This window comes from Phallusia mammillata, chromosome 1, assembly GCF_965637545.1.
Source record: "Phallusia mammillata chromosome 1, kaPhaMamm4.hap1.1, whole genome shotgun sequence".
In the NCBI taxonomy this organism is placed as follows: domain Eukaryota; kingdom Metazoa; phylum Chordata; class Ascidiacea; order Phlebobranchia; family Ascidiidae; genus Phallusia; species Phallusia mammillata.
In genome coordinates this window covers 22889937-22915690 of record NC_137252.1, presented here as the reverse complement: position 1 = coordinate 22915690, position 25754 = coordinate 22889937, and the positions used below count along the sequence as shown (strand labels likewise).

At 35.0% G+C, this 25754-nt stretch overlaps 1 protein-coding gene and 1 long non-coding RNA gene across 7 annotated transcripts in view; one reads left to right on the top strand and one right to left on the bottom strand.

Moving 5' to 3' along the window:
- LOC145209018 (F-actin-uncapping protein LRRC16A-like) overlaps nt 1–25683 on the top strand; it is a 33186-nt gene extending 7503 nt beyond the window's left edge. For 2 of the 5 annotated variants that reach the window (XM_080079268.1, XM_080079272.1), the window contains 39 exons: nt 1817–1917; nt 2435–2485; nt 2906–2965; nt 3255–3379; nt 4455–4620; nt 5342–5415; nt 5845–5920; nt 6185–6273; nt 6643–6812; nt 7263–7381; nt 7657–7734; nt 7926–8002; nt 8578–8634; nt 9799–9838; nt 9988–10058; nt 10192–10264; nt 10759–10881; nt 11220–11333; nt 11731–11834; nt 11995–12132; nt 12380–12588; nt 12719–12831; nt 13838–13957; nt 14033–14089; nt 14456–14568; nt 14845–14932; nt 18381–18615; nt 20402–20851; nt 21106–21209; nt 21342–21436; nt 22167–22249; nt 22559–22686; nt 22869–23015; nt 23381–23582; nt 23721–23750; nt 23936–24016; nt 24124–24159; nt 24510–24599; nt 24683–25683. In XM_080079268.1, the coding sequence (XP_079935394.1) occupies nt 1817–1917; nt 2435–2485; nt 2906–2965; nt 3255–3379; nt 4455–4620; nt 5342–5415; nt 5845–5920; nt 6185–6273; nt 6643–6812; nt 7263–7381; nt 7657–7734; nt 7926–8002; nt 8578–8634; nt 9799–9838; nt 9988–10058; nt 10192–10264; nt 10759–10881; nt 11220–11333; nt 11731–11834; nt 11995–12132; nt 12380–12588; nt 12719–12831; nt 13838–13957; nt 14033–14089; nt 14456–14568; nt 14845–14932; nt 18381–18615; nt 20402–20851; nt 21106–21209; nt 21342–21436; nt 22167–22249; nt 22559–22686; nt 22869–23015; nt 23381–23582; nt 23721–23750; nt 23936–24016; nt 24124–24159; nt 24510–24599; nt 24683–24693 (4298 nt within the window). In that variant the 3' untranslated portion in view covers nt 24694–25683. Of the gene's footprint in view, nt 1–1480; nt 1656–1816; nt 1918–2434; nt 2486–2905; nt 2966–3254; nt 3380–4454; nt 4621–5341; nt 5416–5844; nt 5921–6184; nt 6274–6642; nt 6813–7262; nt 7382–7656; nt 7735–7925; nt 8003–8577; nt 8635–9798; nt 9839–9987; nt 10059–10191; nt 10265–10758; nt 10882–11219; nt 11334–11730; nt 11835–11994; nt 12133–12379; nt 12589–12718; nt 12832–13837; nt 13958–14032; nt 14090–14455; nt 14569–14844; nt 14933–18380; nt 18616–20401; nt 20852–21105; nt 21210–21341; nt 21437–22166; nt 22250–22558; nt 22687–22868; nt 23016–23380; nt 23583–23720; nt 23751–23935; nt 24017–24123; nt 24160–24509; nt 24600–24682 lie in introns of those variants that run through there. The other 3 variants (XM_080079271.1, XM_080079270.1, XM_080079269.1) reach the window with 3 other exon arrangements.
- On the bottom strand, nt 14953–17754 carry LOC145209021 (uncharacterized). 2 transcript variants are annotated; one of them, XR_013854982.1, is made up of 2 exons: nt 16174–17754; nt 14953–15391 (listed from the first exon to the last, which is right to left on the bottom strand). It is a non-coding gene; the product is annotated as an uncharacterized LOC145209021 (long non-coding RNA). The 2 variants fall into 2 exon arrangements; XR_013854983.1 differs by having other exon boundaries at nt 17136–17754.
- Nucleotides 25684–25754: the final 71 nt, after the last annotated feature.

The window sequence follows — 25754 nt, the reverse complement described above, 5'->3', positions numbered from 1 at the left end:
AATATCAACTATTACAGAAATATGTGGTAGGTTGGCAAACGATTTTTAACGGAAGTAGGATTTACATACACGAACCTTATCAGATGTAACAACAGATACAGTGAAGGTATCACATAATGGCTTTTTGACACATTCATCAATGACGTAATAATATGCTTGTTACCGAGCTATTGTTAAGTAATAATGTTCGATTCATTTAATCTGTTGAAAAACCTCATCCTGTTCTGTTACAGTTACAGCATGTATTCGGTGCGTTTAACGGGGTGGAGCCCCCTCTTGCCCCCCGCTGCGGACGCCCATGGTTATACTTTCTATCCATAGGCGCCGAGTGGGCGGTGGCCGCCACCTTGGGTTTGCAAAGCACGGTGGCAGCCACCGTGAAAATTTTGGTTTGCGGTATAGTATAAAACATCGCAAAATCTGAGAAAACTAACGAACGATTTTGCTTTTAAACAAGTGTGCTGGCGAAAAAGCAACAAAAAACACTATACAACCTGTTTTGGTTAGGGGGTTGTTATAATTATATCGCCAATTTTTGTCATTATTGTGTACAATTCGATTGTGCTGTTATAAGTGGTTATTTTAGGTGATACAAAGCAACAACAACGTGACAAAACATTTTTTAACGCTGCTAAACCAATGATAAACGTTACAGCAAAGTGTTTCAAATAAATATTATTTCGAAAATTCATTTTTTTATGATTTTGACCAGTGGTTCTCAAACTTTTTTATTGTCGGGGCCAAATGGTATTTTTTTAAGTGTGTAGGGAGCCGCAAAAAACGAAACCTTGAGAAAATCACTAAAGACTTTATAAAAGCTAAAATAGCAATCTTTGGTGGTTTTCTGAGGTCTGGTGCGAGCCGCAAAATAAGTAGTCGGGAGCCGCATGCGACCCCGAAAACCGAGTTTGAGAACCACTGATTTTGACAAACGTTGCATTCTATGGGAAGTTTGTTCTTTGAGTTTGAGCTGATGTGGTTGCACGTATTGGTGACGTCACATGAAATGAAGTCATACTTTAAGTCCGCCACCTTGCATTTTTGTAAAACTCGGCGCCTATGTTTCTATCACTACAACATTTGTAACGGACCGCTAGATCGCGGTCTACTTATTGTCACCCCTTTTTCTCAAATCTTGAATTGAAATAAACCTCAACTAAACTTCCCGCTGGTTCTGCTCGGTTGCGGATTGTTGACAAAATCCAGTGGTGTGTGACATTGCTCTGGAAAAAGATCGAAATGATTGAATTTCCGCATTGCTGGTCAACGGCTTTGAGAATTGAGCTTATTTTGGACCAAAAAAGTTCCTTTTATGTGACATTAAATAAAGTTTTTAAGTAGTGCGGACTTGATCAGTCTGTCTTTAATTTGTGTAGAAAACAAAACGCCCTTTGTAGCACAAAGTTTTGAGTAAATTTGGTGTTATTGTGAAGAGATTTTTGCAATAAACATCGGAATTCTGAAGAGAATGATAAGTGATAACTTTAAAAGAAAAAATATTTAGTTTTAAGGAAAGTTGCTTGTAAGTTTAATTAAGATGAACAGTGTTTGGTTAGAATGAGTTAAAGTCTAATTGTTTTCGTACACAGTAAAAATGGTAAAGGGTAAAAAACCCACATTTTCTGCTGCAAGCAATGTCCCATATGATGTTGCAGGTAATGACCATATAATTATTTGGACACAAATGTACAATTTTAGTGACTTTTTGCATCGATTGCAACAGTTAGTGATAAAATTAGTAATCCAGTTACTGAGTATTATTTTTGTCAAATTTGAAATCATTGTTGGTAAAGCATTTGTTTTGTGTTCTTTGCAGAGGGTATCCGTGATGTTATTGGTCGCAAAAAGGTGGTCACATTGAAGAAGATGGTGAAATTAGAACGGCCTCAAGGGGACAAAGTGGATGCCAAAGTTCTTGTACGGGTTTTGCATTGTCTTCATTTTTTATAGTTAAAATTGTAAATGTACTTAGTTGTGCAATGCTTTGTAGATATGTTCATTGATATGTTATGTAAATAACTGGATTCACAATATGCATTTTGAATCCAAATTTTTCATTAAGCATTACATATAGTTTATTATTGTTCATGCCAAAATATAAATGTAATTATGTTGCATAAAAATTGTTTCTTTGTGCCCCACCATATCTATCTGGTTGATTGCCCGCATTCAATAACTTCCTGCATTGCTTGTATTTCCTGCTTATGGAAAATAAGGAGAGACACTTAGACACATCTAGCCTGTGTTTCTATACATTGTTGCCTACGCCTATTGTGTGAAAGTATTCTCCACTAAACATATTGTTGCAGATGTTTTTTTCTCTGTGAGAAATTAATATATTCGCAACAACATTTTAATATATAATAATAATTTTGTGTTACAATTAATCGTTTACACTAAATAAGTTGATTAAAAAGATTTTGTATTTTTGTAGGTGCTAACTCCGTATCGATGCCAAATTCTTGGTGTCAAGGCCCCATTTAAAGTAAGCACTGTTAAATAATTCATAGCAGTATAACCACTTTTTGTATGTGGCCTTTATTGTGTTGGGTGATTGCTCAGTGACATGTCTCAAGTTTGTTGGGTGATGTAATGACCAGATTTAACCTCTTAAGAGATATTCTTGTAATCCTATTAAATATTGATAAGTTTCTTAAAGTATTTTGGGCCCATCATGCTACTAGATTATGTAGTATCTGTTTAAATGTTTAAAACTTTAAAATAATATTTGTTTCATAGTATGGTTCCAAAAACATAATATTTTTAAAAAAGACACTGAATTAAGAATATTGCGCTGTTCAATCAGAATATTGCACTATTTTTTGTATCTAATAAGTAAGTTTTGTCTCATACTATACATCACCACAACTCTCACTGTGAAATGGTAAACAGTTTTGTTTTAAAGATGGAAGCAGACTTCCACTTCCTTGAAATCAAATCCATGGATAGTCCATCTCCTGACAGGGTAAGCATAACTTTTCACATTCATTAACAGAGCAAGGTCAAACTAGAGTTTGCTTACAACACTATCAGATGCTTGGTTGTACCTGTTTCATGCCTGGTTGTACTTGTAAAAAATACAATTTTGAAACCATACTAACCAATAAAAATGTGCAACCAGTCTCAAAAATGTGCCTCTCAGTTCGCATGTGTTTGTTTCAACATACACTTTAGAAGGCCCTGTCTTACAAAAAAGTGATTACTTAATATTTGACAAAAAAGCCTAATGTAATTTATTTTTACCTCTGTTTTAGCTTGTCATGTCAACTCACAGTTCAAAAATATTTTTCATGCAAATGATTGGGACTGACGATGCAGACCATATCATTGGGAGAGTAGCATTGTCACTTCGAACCATTTTTCCAAGTGTTCCTCTGTCGTAAGTTTTGTGTTTTATTGTCAGGTTGTATTAGGGATAAAACCTAAATTAGTACAGTATGTGGAAACCAATAAAATCTTTGCAAATTCGGCCTAATGTGGAATAATGTCTGCACTTTTTGCAAACAAAAATTAAGGTGCATGAGCAGGTCACTTAAAATCTGCTAAACATTTTCTGAGCTGAGCAAAGTTCATTTTACATAAGATTTATCAAGAGCAAGTTTTCTGTGACAGGTTTGGTTAAACTTGCAGCACTTCCTGATAAGTCAAAGCTGACAACATAAGTGTCAAATTAACTGTGTATTCTTCTCACAAGATGCAGCATGTACATACAAAAAAAACAAAAAATTGATTAAAACAGAGTATACATTTCTTGTTATTCTTTTTTTCTTGTACAATCCAAAAACCCAAACCTGTTTTATTTTAATGGCAAAGTTGTGCCTGTATTTACACTAATAACAGTTGTACCTCAACTTTCCAATGTTATTCACTTTCATTTATCATTTAGCAGCATCTGAATTCAGCTATTTATAAATTTACAAGCAACATTGTTTGTTTAATCTGATTTAACCACATTACCTCTATAAATCAGCCCTATATAGTTATTTGTTTAGCACATCTCATCCTTATTTGGGTATCATGGCATAGATTTCTGAACAAATGACCTTAGAAAGATTTTTGTTTCCTCAATTTAATAATTATTCAAGCCAAAGTAAATAAATTGACTTGCTGACAATGGTCAAGTCAGTTTTTTACACATACTATATCACAGTGTAAGCACAGGGTTTCGTGAATGCTCTAGTCTATATCCTTTTTAAACAGAAAGAATTAAAATTGTATTTTTTTTTTCAAACTAGCATCTCCACTTGAGTCAAGTCGAAGCGAAACTAATTTGTTGCAATTATAATCCCAAATTTGTATTGATAAAATACCCTGTTTAACACTCTTGTACATTGAATGTTTCTTTAAAATTTTCACTGAAAATGCAGAAATATTGCTCTGTCAAAGTTATGATTACACTATTAGAAGAGTGTGTTATGTTATGAATTATAGTTACACTAAATCCACATTTTCAGACGTATTCTGAAGGCTTCACTGGAACCACTACATCGTCAGAAAGTCATTCAACAAATGCTAAACCAGGCTGACCAGTCAGAACCAGGCCCATGTGGCAATTTTTCTGAGATGTATCGTTGTGTTTGTGATTTCCTTTCTTGTCCTGTTAGGGAGGAAGTGGAATGGGTAAGTCCCTATTTTGATACCTGTGGTGTTGCAGCATTTTACCGAAGATTTTTTTATTTTAAATTACATCAAAGTTTGAATCCAATTTAAAGATCTACATTTTGTTAATGCTGCTGTTATACATACCTCTGTATTTTTATTGCTTGCTATTGTACTTTCTTCATTGGTTTTTTAAGCCACAACAGCACCAAAAAGACTTATTTTAAACAACAGTTATGAAGGACTTGAGTGGGTAATTGTGTCAAATTAATTGTTGGAACACATGAACAAATGTTGTATTTCACCAGTTTTAACCTAATACATAAGCAATCTTAGTCCCATGTTATTCTATTTGCTTTGAAAACCAAATGTAAAATGTTACACAGTCAAGGGGGACTTTTGCACATTTTAGACACTGTACCTTGCCTAGCCTCATCATCAACAATGTTTGTTTTGGTGTGGTATGGATTAAAACATTTTTGGTAGCCTGTTGGCACTGCGTTAACATCTACCAACAAATAGGAGTAAGTTAATTGTTTGGAGTTTTGTGTGCCCGACTAATAAGCGTTTTGAACTAAGGCAGCTCTTTTGGCCATGTCATTTTGATTTCTCCTACTTATCACCTTCTTTAGATCAATTACACTAACAAAGTAATACAAATGCCAGAAGAGCTGTATTAGGTTTTATGTGTTACAGGGAAAAGTCATTACATTATTTTATGTTTTTTGTGTGTTACATCTAGGATGTAGACACCATATACCTCTCTCAAAATTGTCGTGAGCTCAGTTTAAAGGATTTTGACTTGCCAGATGCAAGGTAATGTAACCAATTAATTTAACTAAGTCACATCCAGAAATGTGTAATACTGCATAGTAGTAGTTTAAAAAAAGTCCTTTGAATATTGCCACAATTGCCGAGCTCATCAGAGTAAGCAGCTATATACCAATCAATTGATTTATTATGGTACAAAAACAGAATGATTTAAATATCATGCAAATTGTCACAGTGAGAAATAAAAATGGATCATCACCCAAACATTTCAATAAAGCAGTCATTTTTTTATGCAAATGAACTTTTTGCTGATTGTGGTGTAAAAAATAGGATTTGAGATTTTTTATGAGGAAAGTTTGCATAAACATCCCATCTAAGTTTACATGACCTCTCTGGTTTCATTTAAAATCTTGACGTTAAATGTCATACACAATGTTTGTCCTAGAATTAATGCCTGTTATTGTTTTCAAACAGAGATATCATTCCCATTGTGTCTGTGCTCAATTACAACAAATGGTTTGAAGGACTCATTGTGAGAAATACCAAACTGGTAACTTATACTTTAATTGGTACTTTTAATATAGAATATGAAAACAGCAAATGCCCTTGTCTCCTGGATAGATCTGCAGAAACAAATTCAGTGATATTTAATCATCTGTTGTTAACGTAAATACACAACTGTTGCACTAAAATATTTTTTGTCAACAAACTGTAAAAGAAATTGAAAATATTTTAAGAACTATTGATAAAAGTAAGAAAAAAATCTGTGACAAACCGATTTTGAAACTATAATATTTGTTCACTGTTGTTGCAGCATGGAGAAATTCTTGATTTTGTGTTAAAAGCTGCTCGGAATTCACAAAACATGAAGACCTTAGTGTTGGAGGGTGTAGGTCTGAAAGGGTAAGATTCTCGCTACTATACCTTCTACAGGTTGCAAAAAAAGTTTCTCTGGTTTAAACATTAACCTGTGTTTTTTTGTACTCTTCTTTTATACAACTGTTTTGTTGGTCAATGAATTGTGTGTTTCAATACAACAGACATTACAACTGTTTCATTGCCGGTAATTTGTAAGCATTGGAATGAATGTGAATTAGACTATTTGTGGCTGCCCTGAATATGTAGTTGTAATTTAATCTTTTTTCTACTTTTTGTATCATAACATTTTTTTACTTTTTCCCCTGAAGCTGAAACAGACAAACCCTTGAGGTTTTTGCATAACCACATGTGTGGACTCTTCAAAAATCTTTTTTGTGATTGTTTTTATTTTAGTGAATTTGCTCAGAAGTTGGCAACTAACATGGTTGAAAACAAGGAGAGCAGGATCGAGACGTTGGATCTATCCAACAATCCTCTGGAGGACAAAGGACTGATCCACCTCAGTGGTGCACTTCCTGTGATTAAACATGCCAGTTTAACAGACCTTAATGTAGCTCGCACAGGTAAGAATTTTCTGTGTTAAAAAGTAGAATCACTTTTGGTTATTTGCGGTACTGCAGGCTTTTTATGATGAAAGACAGCAGTGAAGAGCTTGTGGCATTGGAAATTAATTTGTGCTTATGTACAAAAATTTATGTACTGCTTGGCATTTGTTAAATCCGCTGATAAAGTTCTACATCAATCTAGACTTACAAACAATAGATATCATACCATAGAACAAACTAAAATACTGTTGCTTTAAAGCTGTAAGTAGTAAACAAAATACATGGGGACACTGGAAGCTGTTGGTGTAATAAACACCTGTGATGCGGTTGTCAATAACAAAAAGGTTGTACACCTCTGATGTAGGACGTTTAATTAAAAAACATACAAAATTGTTGTGAAAAAAATATTTTTTTTTACGTTTTTTAGTTGATGTACTATTTGAAAAGATCCCAATGTTCTATTTTCAGGCCTTACTGCAAAAGGTGTAAATGGTTTATGCCAAGCACTCAGGTCAAGTGCAAATATTATGGGGAGTTTAACTCATCTCAACTTGTCTGGAAACTGCCTAAAGGTTGATGATTCAGAGGTAAGCAACACTTTAAAAAACTGATAAAAAGGTGTTTTGTCTTTTTTCAGACGTAAGTTATCAACTGTGTGTTTGTAAGTGTTTAGTTGGTTCCCTCATGTAAAAAAAATGGTGTCCATTCCAATAACTAAATTAAACTGTTTAAAATATCATGTTTTTACTGCAAGAATGTGAATGTTTTTTACACATTTATATGAAGGCCATAAAAAACTTGCATAGCATATTTTTACAAAGCAATTGCATGCATTTCCTATGAACAAATAATGTGTATTTAGGGACTTTACAACTTTTTGGCCACCGAAAATCACCTTCTGGAGCTTGACCTTTCAGCCACCGACAGTTCTGTGGAAATGGTAAATTAATTGCGGATGGTTTTAAATTGTACAGCTTTGAAAGCATTGCAAAGCAAAAATCATGCTGGGTTACAAAATGTCAGAGCTTTCTTTTGAGATGAAATTACTGTAACAATTTTTGACCAAAAAAGACAAAAAAGGTGCTAAAAAGTACAAATGCAAAATATATCATCCTTTTTATTCCTCTGCAGTACATCAGTGCCCTTTCTCATGGTTGCCTTATGCACTTACAACATGTGAACCTCTCAAAGAACCACTTTCTTGGAAAGTATGTACACAAGTTTGTTTTTTTAACATGTGATTAATTCATTAATTACTTTTTCTGCTTCTGTGATTTGTCAAGTGTGCTCTTTGTAATATTTGACATTTTTGTTTATTTATGCAATCAAAATCTTTGTTTTCATGTGCGACTTTAACTGTTGAGAAACAGCTGTTTCAGGACAAGTTTAGTGCAGTCAACAAAATATTTGCCATAACGCTTTGAAATTAGGTATTTTACATTTAAATCAATTTATTTTGCCATATTAAACACTTAAAAGCCGATAATTGAATCCTTTCAGACAGCAACCTTTCTAAATAAAATGAAATCTATAAGGATGTGTTATGTAACCTGTAGTTGTATTGACATTGCGCTGCAGTAGCATTTGGCCGAACAATTTTTTTGTTCAGCGTTAAAACAAATTGAACATTTTCTGAAAACCTTTTTATCATATTGTTTCTATGGTAGAATAGTTTTATGGTTTACTGCACAAAGTTATGAAACATTGCTGACAATGGTTTGGGTTGTGCATGTAACTTGCATCTCTTTTTTCGATTGTTCGATTTTGCCATGTGTATCACCAGGTCATCTGTTGGACAACGTTACCCACATTTCCTTGAAGAGGAATATTCTAAAATAAGGTTTTCAGCATGATTTTCAGATTGGCTTGCAAAAACACTTAAATGTCTTGTTCACAAACTCACAAGTTGTTTGCACTTTTTATTGCTTTGATTTGGTTGGTTCTAGATGCGGAAATACTAGTAGCCTTTTAGTGTGTTTGGTAGTTTTTGTTTTTCTGTTATCAATTGTACGGAGCTTGCATTCTGATTTAATACTTGGCTCTGCCAACTAAAAATTTCAACAATGGTTGTTTACACAACTCTTGGCTATCTATTAGCATTAGTAGGTAATATGCATACTAATTTTGGCTTTTTTTCATTTAAGTTTTGTTACTTGTTTATTGTTCAATTAAAATTGGCTATGTGTAATAAATAAACAACAATGCACACTTTTTGCCACCATAATACTTTTTCCTTTTAAATCCTTATTTGTTTCATTTGCAGGGTAGTACTCTGCAAGTACTTTTTTGTTAACTATAGATTTAACAATTGCATGATATGCTTTAGGTTTGCCAATTTCAACATCACATTACTATTTCTTTTTATGTTTTTTTGCCTTTGCACATGTTAAATGGCATGTGTCTAGTTCTACACAATTATTTTTGTAACTTTTTAAAGATTTAGAAATGAAAACTTGGTCATTATTTGATTATTGGGTATGTTTCAGTGCTGGGATTAGATACCCAAAAGGGTTACAAAAAAACTGAAATTGCATTGTAGTGTATTGTTTTGTTGACTTTCATGCAATTTGTATATTTCTTATTATTGTGTAATTTGTTTAGTTTTTTTTGATCCAACAGTGTTGAGGAACAAACAGAACCATAACCCAACAACCAAAAGTATTCAGTATCTGTGTTTGGCAATTACAAAATCTGGTGCCATTAATATAGACAGTTAAATGGGTTGAATATAAGAATATAGCATCATCATAAAAATGTGATAAAGCTTTTAAAAGTGTAAAATCATAACTCTTATTTAACTGTGGTATTGTAATATTTTGGGAACAACGAATGAACATGAAATGCTGAATTTTAGAAGTTTTTTTTAGCAACTTACATTGCACTAGCATGTGCTTTTTGGGTAGAGGTTTCAAAACATTTTAGGATTTAAATAGGTTTTTGTTGGTATCAATGCATGCACAAAATTGTTATCCTTTCAGGTCTTAAATTGTAGATTTGTTTACAGGAAACAAAAAGACACTTCACTCCCCTCATCATTTCAGGAGGTAAACAAGCAATAGTTGTAAAATGTACATTTAAAAACACTGCCAAATAGTTTACTGGTATAATAAACGGAAGATTGCTTTTTTATCTTGTTTAATTCTACTTAAGAAAAATCTTCAATATATAGTTGATTTAATTTTGTTTGTTGTAGTTCTTTCAAAACACCCATGCATTGAAGTCCATTGACTTTTCTGGCATCAAATTTCCAAATGAAGGGCTAAAGTAAGCAGGAAAAAAAATAAATTGTATTTGATCAAATTTTTTGTGTACATTTAATTTTTTTGTTTAAATTTTTATCGAAAATGTCCAAATTTCTTAACACTAATCACTAAAACATCTTTTTATTATTACCCAGGTGCATTATGGATGGTTTGCTTGTCAATTTAACAAAAGGTCTTGAAGTTTCAGTTAACTTATCAAGCTGTGAGGTAAAAATGCTGTTATTTTTTGCATTCATTTTTAATGTGGATGTCTCTGATTTTTAATTGATAAATTCCATAAAGAAACTTACTGTTTTCAAAAAACCTGGTAAATTTGCACAATAGGACAACTGGTCAGTGTTTGTTACTGCCTTGTTTTTATCACCAAGAGTACACATTGCCCTAAAAGATTGTTAGCAACTACTTTTTACCAATGTCTGTTGCGCTACAGTTGGTACAATTTAAGCTGGTGGTGCATTTGAACTGTCCAATAATTGTAATAATGCAGAAAAATTCAAAACAGGAGGAGAGAGCATTTTCCACTAATAACATGTTACTTTTTATTTTAATAAGAGGAGATGTGATGTGATCAAAACAGAGCATGTAGTAGGCCAAGTTTATGGTTACATCATTACAATTTTGAAAACATAACTTGCATATGGGACAACGAAATGCATGTAAAAAGTGTAAGCAGCCTTCTACTTAACTGTGACATTTTTTAGATCAAGCAGTCTGGCTGTCAGGTGATCCAATCTGGAATTGGTACAGTCCGCAATCTGGTGGGTCTGGATCTCTCTGACAATTCTATGGACAACGAACTTCCTAACTTTTTTGGCTGGTTGCAGGTGAACATTGTTTGCTTATTTGTTTGTTTCTACACTTTCTGCACACAAGAAACAAAAACGAAGCATAATTACAGTTTTAAAATAGTAAGCTGGACAGTTTTGTATTTTGCCTTAAAGATAAAAAACAAACCTTATTGAATCTACTTTTAAATTTTTGGTGAAAAAATAATGTTATGTTAACATAAAACAGTGCAAAAAATAATGCAAATTTAAAGTTGCATTCCATATGCTGTTTTTTTGCAAAATATTGATTTTGTGATAAAGCAATTGTTTGCATTACAGTTTGGAGCATTTTTTTAAATAGCTGCAGATAATATTTTAAACATTTGTTTTTGCAGCAAAACAAATCACTCCGTGAATTGAAGATTGGCCGAAACTTCTCAGGGATTAAACAGAAAAACATGAGACCAGTGATGGACAGCATCGTTGAGCTGGTTCAAGAAGAAAACTCGGTAAAATTAACGAATACATGTTTCACAATAAAAATGTGTGGAATACTAAGTTTATGACCAAACTTCTAGCAGTCTGCTGTATGCAAACACTGAAAATGGAAAATGTTGTTTTGGTGGTGCATAACCTGGACAAAAACAGTGGTTAACAGGTTTTGCACAGACGATATACTGTATATGACAATGCCTAATGCATACTGCTATTGTAGTAATTTGTCTGAAAATGTAACTGTAAATTAAATGATACACATTTTAGCTTACTGCTGTTGGCACTAACATCTTATTGATAGTTGCTATGTTGCTTTTGTAGTGTAGACACATATAAATTATATGTAAGTGAAGAAAACATGTAAGAATATAGGGTATGTTTATCAGGTAACAATTTTGCATTTTAATTAAGGTTTTGGAATCCCTCTCCCTGGCTGATTCGAAGTTGCGAGAATACACACATGTGCTGCTGGGATGTCTTGGTAGTAATACCTCACTGACGGAACTCGACATAAGGTTCGTTTCTATGACAGATGCAAAACATAGAAAACGTTGTTAAAAAGCCAATAATTTAACTCATAACAAGAAGGCCCTCTTTGGTCAATTTCCTTATTATACGCACTGGATTTCGAAAAAATGCACAAAATTAATTTTATGAAATTTATGATAATTCCAGTGGAAATCAGATGGGAGACACTGGTGCCAGAGTTCTCGCCAAATCCGTTCAGATCAACTCGAAACTAAAAATTCTCAAGTTTGACCGGAACAATCTTTCAGCTGCAGGTTTTCATGAACTTGCTGTTGCCATGGGGAAGTAAGTGCTTTACGTAGTGGTGATACATTTGTACAGGCACTCTTGTATGTATATAATGTACATATTTGTGTGTTACGCAAGCTTGAAGTCACTGCGTCACGTACCACTATTAACCCGTCACAAACATCCTCATTTTCTGTAATCCGTATTTTACAGTACATTAAAATACCAAAAAAGATGAAACTGTGTGCAGCTAATGTGACGTCACACAACGATGCACTGTGATGTCACGAACATTACTTTGCAGAAACTATACACTGAGGTACATGCCGTACCCGGTCAACGACTGCATGGGAGCGATGAAGCAGCACCCGGAAAGGACTCAAACTGCTTTGGCTCAAATACAAGATCTTCTATTGCGAAATGCCAACACCAACAGAGCGAGCAACGACCAACAGTTCAGACTACAAAAGGTCGTCACTTCAACTGCACAACAAGTTCTAGACAAGGTGGCAGGTACGAAAAACACTTGAACGTTGGTAGCATTTTTGAATTTTCGTTACCAACGCATTGAAGAAAATTGGTTTGTTTTTTACATCATTTTGGATGTGTTTTTTAAAAAAAATATGCTGTTCACACGTCACAGAAAAAGTTGATGACGTGATTAACGCCTTGGAGATTATCGATGCCGAATCAGAGAACGCCAGTTGCGTCATAGTTGGCAAGAAATTGGTCAGAGACGCGAAAAACTCCAAAGAGGTAAAACATTGTTCATCTTCAAATCGTTCAAAGCCATAGAAGGCTGACCAAATTGTTTCCATCTAGCACCAAAACGTGCAGGCACAAAAAGGATTTTAGGTCGAACTGATGCAGCGTAGTCGGTTTGAAAGCTGATTTGCACACATAAAAGGCAATTATTGGAGGTTGCTAGGCAACCGGTTTGCTGATTGCTTTGCGGTTGTCTTTATTAAGCAGCAGATGACATTGCGGCATGATGAACTCTGTTCTTACGTGTTGCAGTAGTACCGTAATCCAATTTAGCATTACCGATTTTCATTGTTACAGTTTGCTGCCATAAATTGCCTTCATAGTTACTTCACGACTGCAATGAAATCAACTAACTCTTATTTGTTTTATCTTAAGACTGCACCTATACTGAAACAAAAACAGACTATATCCGAGTCACAATGGTTTATCAGTGGATAAAACGTTTTTAAACTCATAATGACTCACAAAGCATTGTTGAAAAATGTCGTTATTTGTATCGGTTCCATTGGTTTCTGCCGTTGGTTTCATGCAAAATCGATTACAAAAACACCTTCCAAATGTATTTAAACGGAGAGTGTTTTCAAATTGGGTTGTGTTCTATTTGATCATTAGCAATTCAAAGTTTTGGCAGCAAAATCCAAACTCATAATATTTTTAACCCGCGCTCATATAACGAGCATACGAAGCCATTCGGCACAAATTTGGAATGCCTTCATTCAACGTCGCTATGACGTCACAAAGAAGTAGCATTCCTGCGTAATAATTGCGGAAACAATCACAACATGTAGGTTGATTCGATAACCATCAGAAAAGTGTTCGTTACTCGTTTGTTTTGGACGCCGGCTGGAAGTATTGATGAGTTTGGTAAAGTGGATATTGTTTGAACAACTTAGCGGGAACCAAAAATAGATTACAGCCATATATTTGTTTGAATTCTGTTTTTTTGTAAAACTGTCTTATGAAAAATTTGAAATTGCAATTTTTGATTGTTTTGCAGCTTTTGTCAGATATATACGGTCTTGGCATGGAAAAATCTGCCGGGCCCAGCAGTCAGTTACAATGCAAAATATCTGAGATGGCAACGAACGTGGACAAAATGGTGCAAGAGCACATCAAGGTCAGTTTAATACAGTCTTGTGGTACTGTGTGTAATGTCTTCATTTATATTGTAACCTGTGTGTTTTGAATACAGAGTACTGTTGATGCGATGACCAAGAATGCTGAGTCCCAGTGTCCACAAATATACGAGGTACGCAAGTTTTGAAAAAATTCTCTTTTTGAAATATGTAAGACGATCCTACCGGATTTAGGGTATTGCTTAGGTATGATTCAGAACAATGTTTCAAACCGATTTTAAAACTAAACCAACTGCAAGAACTGATTTATATTTTAATTTACGCTTGGCTGTCGAAATTTGAACACCATAATCTACAAACGCGTAAAACTTCAAAACGTTGTCAAACTAATAGCCAGCAATCTTCGTAAGCCGAAGAAAAGTTAGAAGTTTTGTGCAACTGCACAAATCAGGAAGTGTGGCAAATTTTAAGGACAATACATTCTATCGTTGTTGGATCTTCCGAGGATAAATTAAATTGTTGGTAATTGTTACTAACAGGAAATTAAATCGGACCTAACCGAATCGGTTGCTGCGAGACAAGTGCTTCCCGCATATTCCGTCAGAGATCACGTGATACAGTCGTCGGGAACTGAAATTGTCAACCAAGTTAGGTGGGTGAAACTAATCATTTTTACTTCGTGACAAAAGTGTTTTTAAGTTGGGTCGGTTTGCAGGAGTAAATTTAGTCTGACTCATCTTCCTTTTTTTGAGAAAACGCGTTTTTCCTTACATGGTTCATATTGTACTAGAAAAAAAGACTTTTTTCACTAATTTTTACCTTAAAGTTTAGCTAAGTTTTATCAACAAACCAATTGTTTTATCTGGGAAATACCCTTGTTTTAACAGTGCTTTAACTGTACCTATAACTAAACGTTTACTATTCACAGCGAGTTAAACCTTTCCATCGCAACTCTGATATCGGACAAAGTAACCGACAGTCTACTGGCAGCCTTATCTCAATGCAACCTCCAGTTGGTAAGATCATTTTCGATATCTGTTCGCCCTAACTCATGTACAGCCTTTATTTTTTGAGTGCGTAGCATTCATTTGCGAATAGTTCTGCCAATAAGTGGTTTTTAAGAAAGACTAATTGTTGTAAATGTGGTGAAAGCATAAAAATATAATAAGTGGTACGTCTTTGCACTAAAACTAAAACAATTATAGCCCAATTTGCACTGCATTATGTCCAATCTAATCTAACACAAAGAACAAACACAAGCTGGAGTTGATAGTCTCAAATATGACGTCACTTTAAGAAAAAAAGACATAAACAAAAACAACGGCTAAATTTGTGTTTGAAAGTTTGAGATACAATATGTCACATTTCAAACAATAACAAGTGCCACAGGTACGAGTCGTTATGACGTCACTAACCGGGGGTTGTGACGTCTGCTCGTGAGCTGTGTCGATCAGCTTCCTGTCGTGGTGCTGTGCCTACAATAAATAAACACGATAGGCTGCTGCATTTAGAAAAGATACAGTTCTGTAACAAGTACAATGTTATTTAGCTTGTCTAGCGTCTTATTAAAGCGTGCTGTGACAAGTTTTAACACTGGTTCGTAGTGAAATTGCTTGGTTATATAAAGCCTTTATCTTGTGTGAAAATTGATTAATATTTTTGGTTTTTGTTAGGTCATTTGTGTGAGTAAGATTAAGTGTTTTGTCAGACTCTGACTTTAGTTAAAAATTTGTTAGGAACTTAAAACTCTACGGTTTGCCGAATATGATGTGAGGATAGGACAGGATATTTGTTGCTCTTTGATGAAAATCGCGTATTGTTTTTGGAACCAATATTGGTTAGGTTTAAATTTTCAACACAACCTGCAAAAAACTTGTCATGGTAGTCGTTTATGTTATTAAAATGTATCAGCAAGTCACATTACAGGTGTTAGAAATGGTATTAGTGGCGTTTGTGTTAACCTACATCATGTTAAAAAACAAGTTATAAGATAGGCGATTTTAGCAGGAGTGTATGGTTTTCGAAAGTCGTGAGTCACTCGGTAGATCACTCGGTAGTAGCTACAGCAGAAACAGTTTAAACGCCTTGCTAGGGATAGTACCGCCTGATTAAACTTTATGTCTGGTTATGTGGTAAAATAGCTTACTGCTTGTGGATAAAAAAGATTTTTTTTTTAAATTCAAACCAAGGTAATGCAAGTTTGTACGTCGACTTTTACTGTGACAGCGCACTTTTTAAATGAGAAAGGATATTATACTGATTAATGGATGAGAGTGTCGTTGTCAGTGTTGTACTTAGAACTCCACAGGAAGAAGAATAAGGACGGTCTTGCTTCATCGTTTGCTACAGGATAGTGGTTTGTTTTGCTTTGTACAGATTGCAGAAGACGAGAGCGGGCTTTTATGATCAAATCCCGTGCTAAAAGTGCCAATTATACATTTGTTTTGTAGATCGTCATTGCTTCCATTTTACGCTAGAAAAACGGTTTAAAGGAACACTTGAGAAAAACAAGTCGCAAATACAAGGAATTAGTTTAAGCATACTTAAATGAGTCACAGAAGTCTAAATGACAACATATGTGTGGTGACTTGACTCGAACCAAAATTTCAAAAGTAGTCTTGAGTCGTAGGCTATGTGATTTAAATTTAGGCAGATTAGGCTACTTAGTTGCAGTTAAACCTAAAGTTCCAACTACTTGAGACATAAAGTTTTACGTGTAGTTTTTAAATACATGTCTAGTGTCAACCTGGAAACCTATTTTGTAGAGGTTTAGTAAGTATTAGTTTCGAGTATTTGCCTGAGCTATGGAGGTGAAGCTGATCCACTGTTGTAACACCTTGTCTTTGTAGACTTGTAAAGTGATTTCACGGCATTTATAAGTAAAGATGGCATTTTAAATGGCAGTTTACTGCAATGGGGTTAGTTCTATCGCAACTGCGGTATCTTTTCTACCAATATGCTGGATTTGCTCCTCCACCACGAAACAGGCCACAAAAGGTAGGAATAACAGTCGATAATACAAATAGACACTCTCGTTCAACCACAAGTGGAAATCTAAATATGTATTCGAATAGCGCTTGGCTGGAAGTAAAAAAAAACGCCAACCACGTTTGTCAGGCTAACATACAATTACTTGCTATGCCCCTGTTTAACTTATTATGTTTAAAAATGAAAGGTAATATAACTGAAAATATAAAAGGTTCGCTTTTTTAACAGTACCTCGGTACTGCAAGGTTGCGTGATTATCTTTTTGTCTACACTTCCTAGCTGTTTATTATCGTCACACCGATGCCATAAGCTGTTGTAAGATTCAATGCATATTGTCCGGAAGAGCTTCTGCTCAGACAACATGCCTGACATACGTCTTATATAACACGTTGGAGGCTTGTATTGATTGGTTAGTGTCGGTAACATTACTATTCATCTCTAGCAAAAGTTTGAAACTGTGAGACCTTACAGCATCATTACAACTGTGGAAGAACATTACGCATGTATTAATAATTAAAACTAAGAAAAGGGCTCATGTAAAGACATGCAAAACAATGTTCCGTAAACCCTTTAAGGAAATAAACACAAGAGCCAATCGAAAAAGCTACCTTGTGGTATGTTATATAAAACTCATCATAATCTGGTACAATACGTGAATTTACACAAGTGACATTGTATCGGTAATGTGAATAGGGTACACCCCATAACGCACTTTAAAAACACAATGCAGATTTTCCTGTACTAACTCCCCTGCACAACTTAACAATGCCCTATTATCTTACCATGTAAATTATTCGCCTCACGTTTCCCACCCTACTTAAAATCACGCTACTGCACACCAGTCTTTGTTGTGTCACGTCAAAATGAACACGGTATCAAGTCCAGGTTTTGCTGTACAGCGACGAAGTGTAAAATCGAGAAAAAAGGTCGAAACTGTGAAAAAGTTGCAACGAAACAACTGTCAGATTAGGCAAAAACGTCGCGACTGCAATGTGACGTCAGTGAAACCCGATGTGACGTCATTAGCCGCTGACGTAACATCACCAAACGTACATGGCTTGTTGCAAAATATGTTAAATGTGGTGATGAGAATGTGTGATGGACTAGAACGGATCGAAACAAATCAATGCAGAATGGTAGAATTACTGGAACTGGGATTGGTTGGTTGACTTCTAATTACAATTCAGAACTTCTAACACTGACTTTAGTTGTAAAAACTAAATACCTATGAAGCGCTTTTAAAAACAGATCTTATTATCTTTAACCTGATTCCCTGTGCACAAAATTATATTGATTTTACCGTTCTTGCTTTGGCAAAAGAATTCCTGTTGCTGAAAATTCTCTTTTTCGAAAATATTAACCAGGGATTAAACTGTGTGTATCTCAACTGATTACAAGAGAAGCAGTTTTAAAATTTTGAATTAAAAAAAGTTATTCCAAATTTGATTTTCAAAAACTACTTGATTTCAAATTCAGACAAGCCAGCTGAGCAAGTACAAAGAGCAGCAGACGTTTGGGGCACAGTCACAGCGTCAGCAGCGATACGATGAAGAAGCTCCTGCCGAAGTGGGTTCGCCATCGCCTGATGCTGTCGCAGTAACTGGTGTCGACGGGAAACCTCCGAGTGGCGATCTGCTCCCAGATATGCGCAGAGAACGTGCGCAAAGCGTTGCTAAGCGACGACAGAGGCCCGTTAACACAAGTAGTTACGGTCAGTTTTTTCTCTGATAGTTGTGTTAGATATACTGCTGTGGTGCTTGTTGATGTGGTTATGGATCTGTTGTTTGAATTGTGTAGGAAATTGTCTTTAGAAATACTGCTGGTTGATTGGGTGTCTAGCATTATTAAATTTGTTTGCACTTGGTATTGGGAAAATTTTATAGTAATCGAAATGTGTAGGGTGCATATCTCATCATGGACGTGGTAAGAGTTGCTGTAATGCCGCTTAGCCCTTTTGCTTAGAAATACCAAGTTCTCAAAGGCATAGCCACACAGTCTTACGGCGGCTAAAGTTGTTAGTTTAAAAGCACAGTCTTTTTATTGACTAAAGTAGAATATACATGCAACGTCCTAATAATCCATGTTGAAAATGTATTTCGTTATTTGCGCACAAAATTACTAAATGTTCACTGTTGCAAAAAGAAACAATCACACGGCCTATCGAATACACAACAACACAATAAAGTCAGTTTCTCTGCACGCTGTGACGTCACTCATACGTCACGTGACTTTCAGCTGTTCACCCGCGCAATCTAGAACATGGTAACCTCACTAGGGACTGTCATTAGGCTCGTTTTAAACTTTAAACGCTATTAGTCTTGTACCCAGCGATAATAAAATGCAGGAATTACATTTGCCAGGTAAGATAAAACGTTGGTGAAGTTTTGAATGTGTGCTTTTCACAAGTATATCGTTGTATCAAGGAGTTTGTGCGCGTCGGAGGTTTTCTAACCAACTTCGTTCTGGTTATATTTGTATGTGAATAATATAGAAACAAAATGTTTTTAATTAACTAACGCTAGTTTGTGATGTAGGACTAATTGTCAATCAGTTTTGTTTTGTTTTTTGAACTTTAAAGTCACTTTAAAACGACGTTCAAAAATGAATTGCCCACTATTTTAACGTATTTTCTATTCTTTCTGGTGCCAATTTTAAAAGTTATTCCTCAAAACGAACCTTAGCTTGGTTCTAAATGCTACTTGTTCCAGCGTGTTTTTATTGGGTCTGGAAAGCGTCATGGCTGCTCCACTTGACTAAAATATTTTGTTGGTAGTCGCCGTTCGTCTCACTTTTTCACGTTGTCTCGCTTCAACAAAATTCCCCATTTAGCAAACAATAGGAACGCTTAGCATCGTCATTTGACCGTATTTCGAAGGTAAACACCGTTTGTCTGTCTAGTTCAGCAGTACAGCCTGTTAGGAGGGATTTGGAGGATAGAACATTTATAGATCTTTGCGTTGTGTCGTCACAATGCGCGTCACCTATGGGTTCAGATTCTTGTGTAAGTTAGTAAATGTTGAAGAACAATGAAAACGGGGAATGCTTGTGGTGCAGGTGTAGTTGTGGAATATGAGAACACTGATTTGGTGGTATTAATCGAGCAAGGTTGTAGTAATGTATTTTGTATTTTATCTGTATATGTTCTTGTCGATATTTGTGTCAATTTAGAAACGGAACTCTTGTTTACTTTGTCACATTGGATAACTGATTTGCTAGAACTTGGTTTTGTTTAGTTTGCTTTCGGTCTTTTGCTGTTGTATTTAATGAGCAGGCAAAGAAGTCCGTTTTGTAGTTTTCTAAATGTAACATTCAAGCATGACAGTATTTGAATAATTGTATTTAAAGTACAAGAAATTTATATTTTTTTAAAGAAAATGTTCATGTAGTTTACAATTATTTGTTAAGTTGATAACTTTTACTGACATGTTTATTAGTGATAAATGAGTTTGGCAAGAGTTGCTTAATCTGTTAAAACATTTTGGCTTATTAATTTTTAGAGGAAAATGGAAATAAGGGTCACCAGCTCGGAGATCTACCTCCAATCCCTGGCTCGAAACCCAAGACCCCGGCTGAAGAGGATGAGGCCAAGAAGATCACTGACTTTGGACCCGATGTTTATGATCCTTACTCCAATGATAAAGTAAAGGAGCGAAAGATGCAGAAACGGCTTGAAGAGGAGAAGACATCAAAACAGGAACAGGAGGAAAAAACAGAAGTTGCTCCAGAGGCAGAAAAGACCCCAAAGAAAAAAGAAGAAAAGAAGAAAAAGGAGAAAAAGAAAGAACCAGGAAAGAAGAAGAAGAGTAATGAAGAAGTTGAAAGCAAGCAAGTGGATGAGGTGGTAGCAGAGCAAAAGGATACTAAACAAGAAGAAAAGGTTGAAGAACCTAAAACAGAAGATAAAACCTCAGTGGAAGCTGCAGAAGATCAAAAGTCTGATGAAAAAGGTAGGTGTACCAACTTATCTGCATCCTAAAAATGAAACTTTCATCAGCATTCTTAAACTTTTGTAAAAAACTATGTATACCTAATTAACACAAGTTAAGCATTTTTTTCATTATGTAGTATTTTGGACTAGTGTGGTGTGGATACATAGACATTTACCTTTTTGGGGCATTTGTATTTGTTTTAATGCAGATTTATCAAAATAAAGATATTGTTTTCTAAATGTGAACAGGAATCCTGAAATGTGTGTTTTTAGATACAACCGATGGAGTTGAGGTTACACCGCCTGCCCCGTCCCCTGCTGTGGAAATCGATCTTCCTGACACAGACTCACACCCAAAACTTGATCATGTCACAAAAGTATGTTTGTCTTATACTTCTCACAAAAACATGAGAATTCCACTACTTAGATTTTAGCAAACTATTGTAGGCTTTAAATTCCACAGAAAGTAGTTTTGTGTTTTGAAATATTTTATTCCAATTGTGTTACAGACAAGAGCCCGTGCTCCAAATCGTCGTACCCGTCGTCCACCTACAAAGAAACCTGAAGTAGAGCAGGAAAAAGTTGATGACTTCTTTACTAGCGAGTAAGTTGTCATGCTTACTGACATGTCCTGTGTCTATTGGCTTTAGTAGCTTTATGAAATGTGTAAAGACTTATGTTTGGTTTTGTAACAAATACCTGTTTCACCTGTTTATAATGAATTGACTAAATACAGTATATATTTGTATCAGTGATGTTAGTAAATAACTCAGTTTGTGTTTGAGCAAAATTCAAAATTTTGTTTTAAAATAAAGCCTTCTGCTATATGTCTCTTAAAAAACATTATGTTTGTTTAATTCCTGTTGAAAAGTACGTTTGAAGTTAAATGCACAAATGTTGAACTGGCAGCATTCCAGATATTCCTTTTCCAAGTTTACCTCCATGGATAAAAGGGTACTGTGTGTTTACAGCAGATTTTGCAACAAGCACAATTCAGGATTGTTACCTGAAATGTGAAGCTGTAATTTTGCAAAAAATATTTTACATTATTTAAACAAAATACATTTGTTTTACCTTTTACTAACCCGCACTGACTAACCATTTTAAATATTTTTGTAAAATTTGAAAACGTTTTTTATAAATCAAAAATTTTTTTTATTATAAATTGCCTAAATTTAGTCCCACTTTAATTTCAGCTGCCATTGGTAACATTTATAATGTTATCCAATCTATTTTTGTTGTTTAACAAAAAAGCTGGTCTTCAAGTTGTACACATAGCTATATCATGCTTGCATTTCACTTGAGTTTAAATGGTTCCTTTTATGTTTTCTTAGTGTCAGTAACACTGATTTCTCGGTGACCCCAACTCGAACTGAAGAGGAGAAGCTTAAAGAAAAAGATAAGCAAGAGGAGAAAAGTAAGATTTTTGTATTATTGTCCGCTGGTGAAAATTTTTTTAAAAAAGTTCATGCTTGTTTTTATGCAATATGGGACAATTTAGTTTGAATGCTTACTGTGATTTTTTCCAAAATGTGTTGATTAACTTTTTGACCCTTTAAGGCTTGAGACCAGTAACCCACTGCTTGAAAGGATAGGGAAAGCACTCTGTTTAGTTAGTAACATCAGCTGTCTGGCACCCAGCTGCTTTTAGTCATGATTTTAAAATAGTGGCTGATTATATTTGGCATGTCAGATTTTATTTTCATAACATGGGTTCCAATCTTAGAGGCCAAAATGCTGTCTGGGGGAATCCTTATGGGTGGGATGCCCATGGTGACTCCAGGGATGTTGAAAAAGAAGCCTGTCTCCCCACAACCATCGTCAGAACCTCCACCTGCTGAAGAAAGCAATGAGGTCAGATACAGTTTGATAAACTATATTGCATGTTATAATGTTCTCTAGCTGTACTTCTTGAATGAATATTTCAAGTGTCAAGAAAACAAATTTTGTTCACACTGGTTGGTCTTTTATGAGTGCTATAGTTTTAACTTACCATATAAGAGAAAATATCTGAAACATGTAAATTTAATTGTCAGGAGGCAGATCCCTCCTCACCTAGTGCAGTGCCTGACGATCAGAAACCTACTCCTGCTAGAAGACCCAAGGGTGCAATGGTTATGCCTGGAATGGGATTCGGAAATAATCTCTTCGCTGAGATGAAACAGAGAAAACTCAACAAAAAAGTGAGTTTCTAGATGGGAGGAAATAAACTGATTGGATTTCGTTTGTATTTTCTGTTTTAGACAAATATGTAAGTTTACATTTGATTTGCCATATAAACGTTTACTAGACGTTGGTTTTAAGTTTAACATGTCAAATTAATTTTCAATTTAAAATTTTTGAAGTTGATTGTAATGCAAGGAGTTTTAAACTTGCAATAAAAACTTCATGTTACATTATTGACTGATTATTTGAAATGCAAATGTGTATCTGAATACCCTATCATCTTACTCCTTATATGGGATGTAGTACATTAATGCCGGGGCAAAAATTTATTGACTTAAAACCTGTGACCAAAACTGTTTTCAAAATTACAACTATAATTCAGGCAGAATCAGATGACCCAAAATCCCCAGCAAAAGATTCCACAAATGGAGGGGAAGCTTCCATTGGTCCCGAATTGCTTCGCAAAACTTCACCCCGCCATTCGCCAAACGTAAACAACAATAACAGCAAGGTGCCACCTAGTGATGAAAAAGTTTCTCCTTTGAAAAAATGGGGGATTTCCCTACATCACAAAGACCACAAAGGTGCATTTTAAATTAGATCAATGTATAAATATTAACCTTGTATTTTCATGGGCTAGCTTACTATCAAACTTTTTTTCACACTATTGAAAAGCGAATAGCATGAAATCTAAATTCTAAACTTCACCTTTTCTGTTTCAGGGAGTGAAAAACCTGAACCAGAAAAAAAGGGTAAGCCCAAAAAACCTAGTCCATTACTAACATTTAATTTAGTGGGAGTTTCTACTATCCTGCTAACATTTTTTAGGTAGTTTCGTAAAATTAATTTTCCATTTATCATATGCAATACAATTTAAAAACAATCATGTTAAATTGTTTTTGTTTGTTTAATGTATTCTATTATTTATTCTACACAGTTGCTCTTAAACCCCCAATTGGTGGTAAGGGAAAGCCCCCGCCTCTGCCAACCAAACCCAAACCCTCCTTCCTGAAATCAGGTAACAATTTTGTTTAAATTTTTACGTGCACGATTTGTTGTGTGTCGTCATTGTAAGTAATTCAGTGTTGTGGCTTAACTGATCGTGGTTGTTTCTAATTACTTCAGGTTTGTTAAAGGAAGGAAAATCCCGACCAATGTCAGGTAAAAAAATCATTTTTTTTCCTGATATTCTTTTACTGCATGTTTTTATTGTACTTTTAAAATCAAACTTCTGTGTGTGCTTTGTTAATGGTCCTCCTGTGTATACGTGAACCTTAGTGCAGTCGTGGGTTTAAAACTGTTTATAAACAGGTTGTACTACTAGTAGCATGCTATATTGACCAGGCAATGCAGTGTTCGAAGTGCCACATGGGCCTAAACATGCGTTTGTTAATATATATTTATCAAAATGCATTCCAACGAACCAGTTAAATTCCACCACTGCTTAATATATGTTATCAGTGCGTTAAATTCGAATTATTTTGCATAAAAGCTATGTATGGTATTTGTAGAGTTCATTGATTCATCATCTCATTCGGATTCGATTGTAAGGAATCGAGCGGCTTCTTGGGGAAAACTGAAAGTCACTAAAGAGACCAAAGGTTGTTTAAAACTCATTGATGTTTATCAATTACAAAAAAAATTAACTGTGTAGGAACCAATTCAGCATTTTGTATTTATTTAGACGAAAACTGATGCTTTCATTCCTGATCTCTCTACCAACTTGCATCGGCCCTTTCGCTTTTGCACACACCATTGCTAGATGGAGCAGTTTCTGACATTCACTGTGTTTTGGAAAAATTGATGACGCATTCCAGTCACCTCCCTAAACAAAATATCCATCCAAATTAGTCCCTATAGTGGTTTTATTGACGCCGTTGGAAGTTTCAAGACGTCAACATCTGTTCATATGCATCCTATCAGCAGTTGAAGAAATTGTGCAGTTACGATATCTTGTGCTTTATCCGGTGGAATGTACCCGGAATTTTCCTGTGTAAGTTTTTAAATGCCTTTTCATTAAACGCGACTCACAATTAGTTCACTTTATTTTCACTAAATAAAAATGAAAATGTGTGATAACAAAAACTATAAATTTTGATAAAAATGTTTCAGATTTTTTTCTTGTGGTAAACAGTCAGCCATCATTCACATAAATTGTGACGTCGTTTTTGTCGTCACAAAGTCTGCCAAACTTTTTTGAATTATAGTATCTCTCGGACAGTAATTTTGTGGTGTGGGTTCAAATTGAAGCGCTTTATGTAAAAAGCAGCTGATTTTCTGTGTTATTTTGCTTGTGAATCCGTAGAGTTTCCGCTCCCTAAGCACTTATTATTTCACCACTGTTGTGCCCTCCAGTGGACGTACAGATAGATCGCCATGTCAGCGAAACTTTCCGTTGCCGAAACGGCGTGCTTTGTTTCATAACGTATGAGGCCTTAATCGTCCTATGAGTGCGCTGTTTTAATCGAGAATCTTTTATTTTGGAACGCTAATGGCGTTTATTTGCTTATTATGCAAATCTACTTTTGTTACGTCACAATGAAATCGCGATTGAATTGTTCTGCTTCTGTTTTTCGTTTCTGACGTCATATTCAACAAGAGCGAATTTGCATATTATTCCCATGTTTATTTTTGTGAGACCATGCAGTATCGCTTAATTCCACAATAAAAGCTTCTGTATTCTGATTTTACCTTTTTTATGTCGCTACTGCACATCATAAGGTGCTTATTTTTACTGTCACCTATCCCTGAGATCA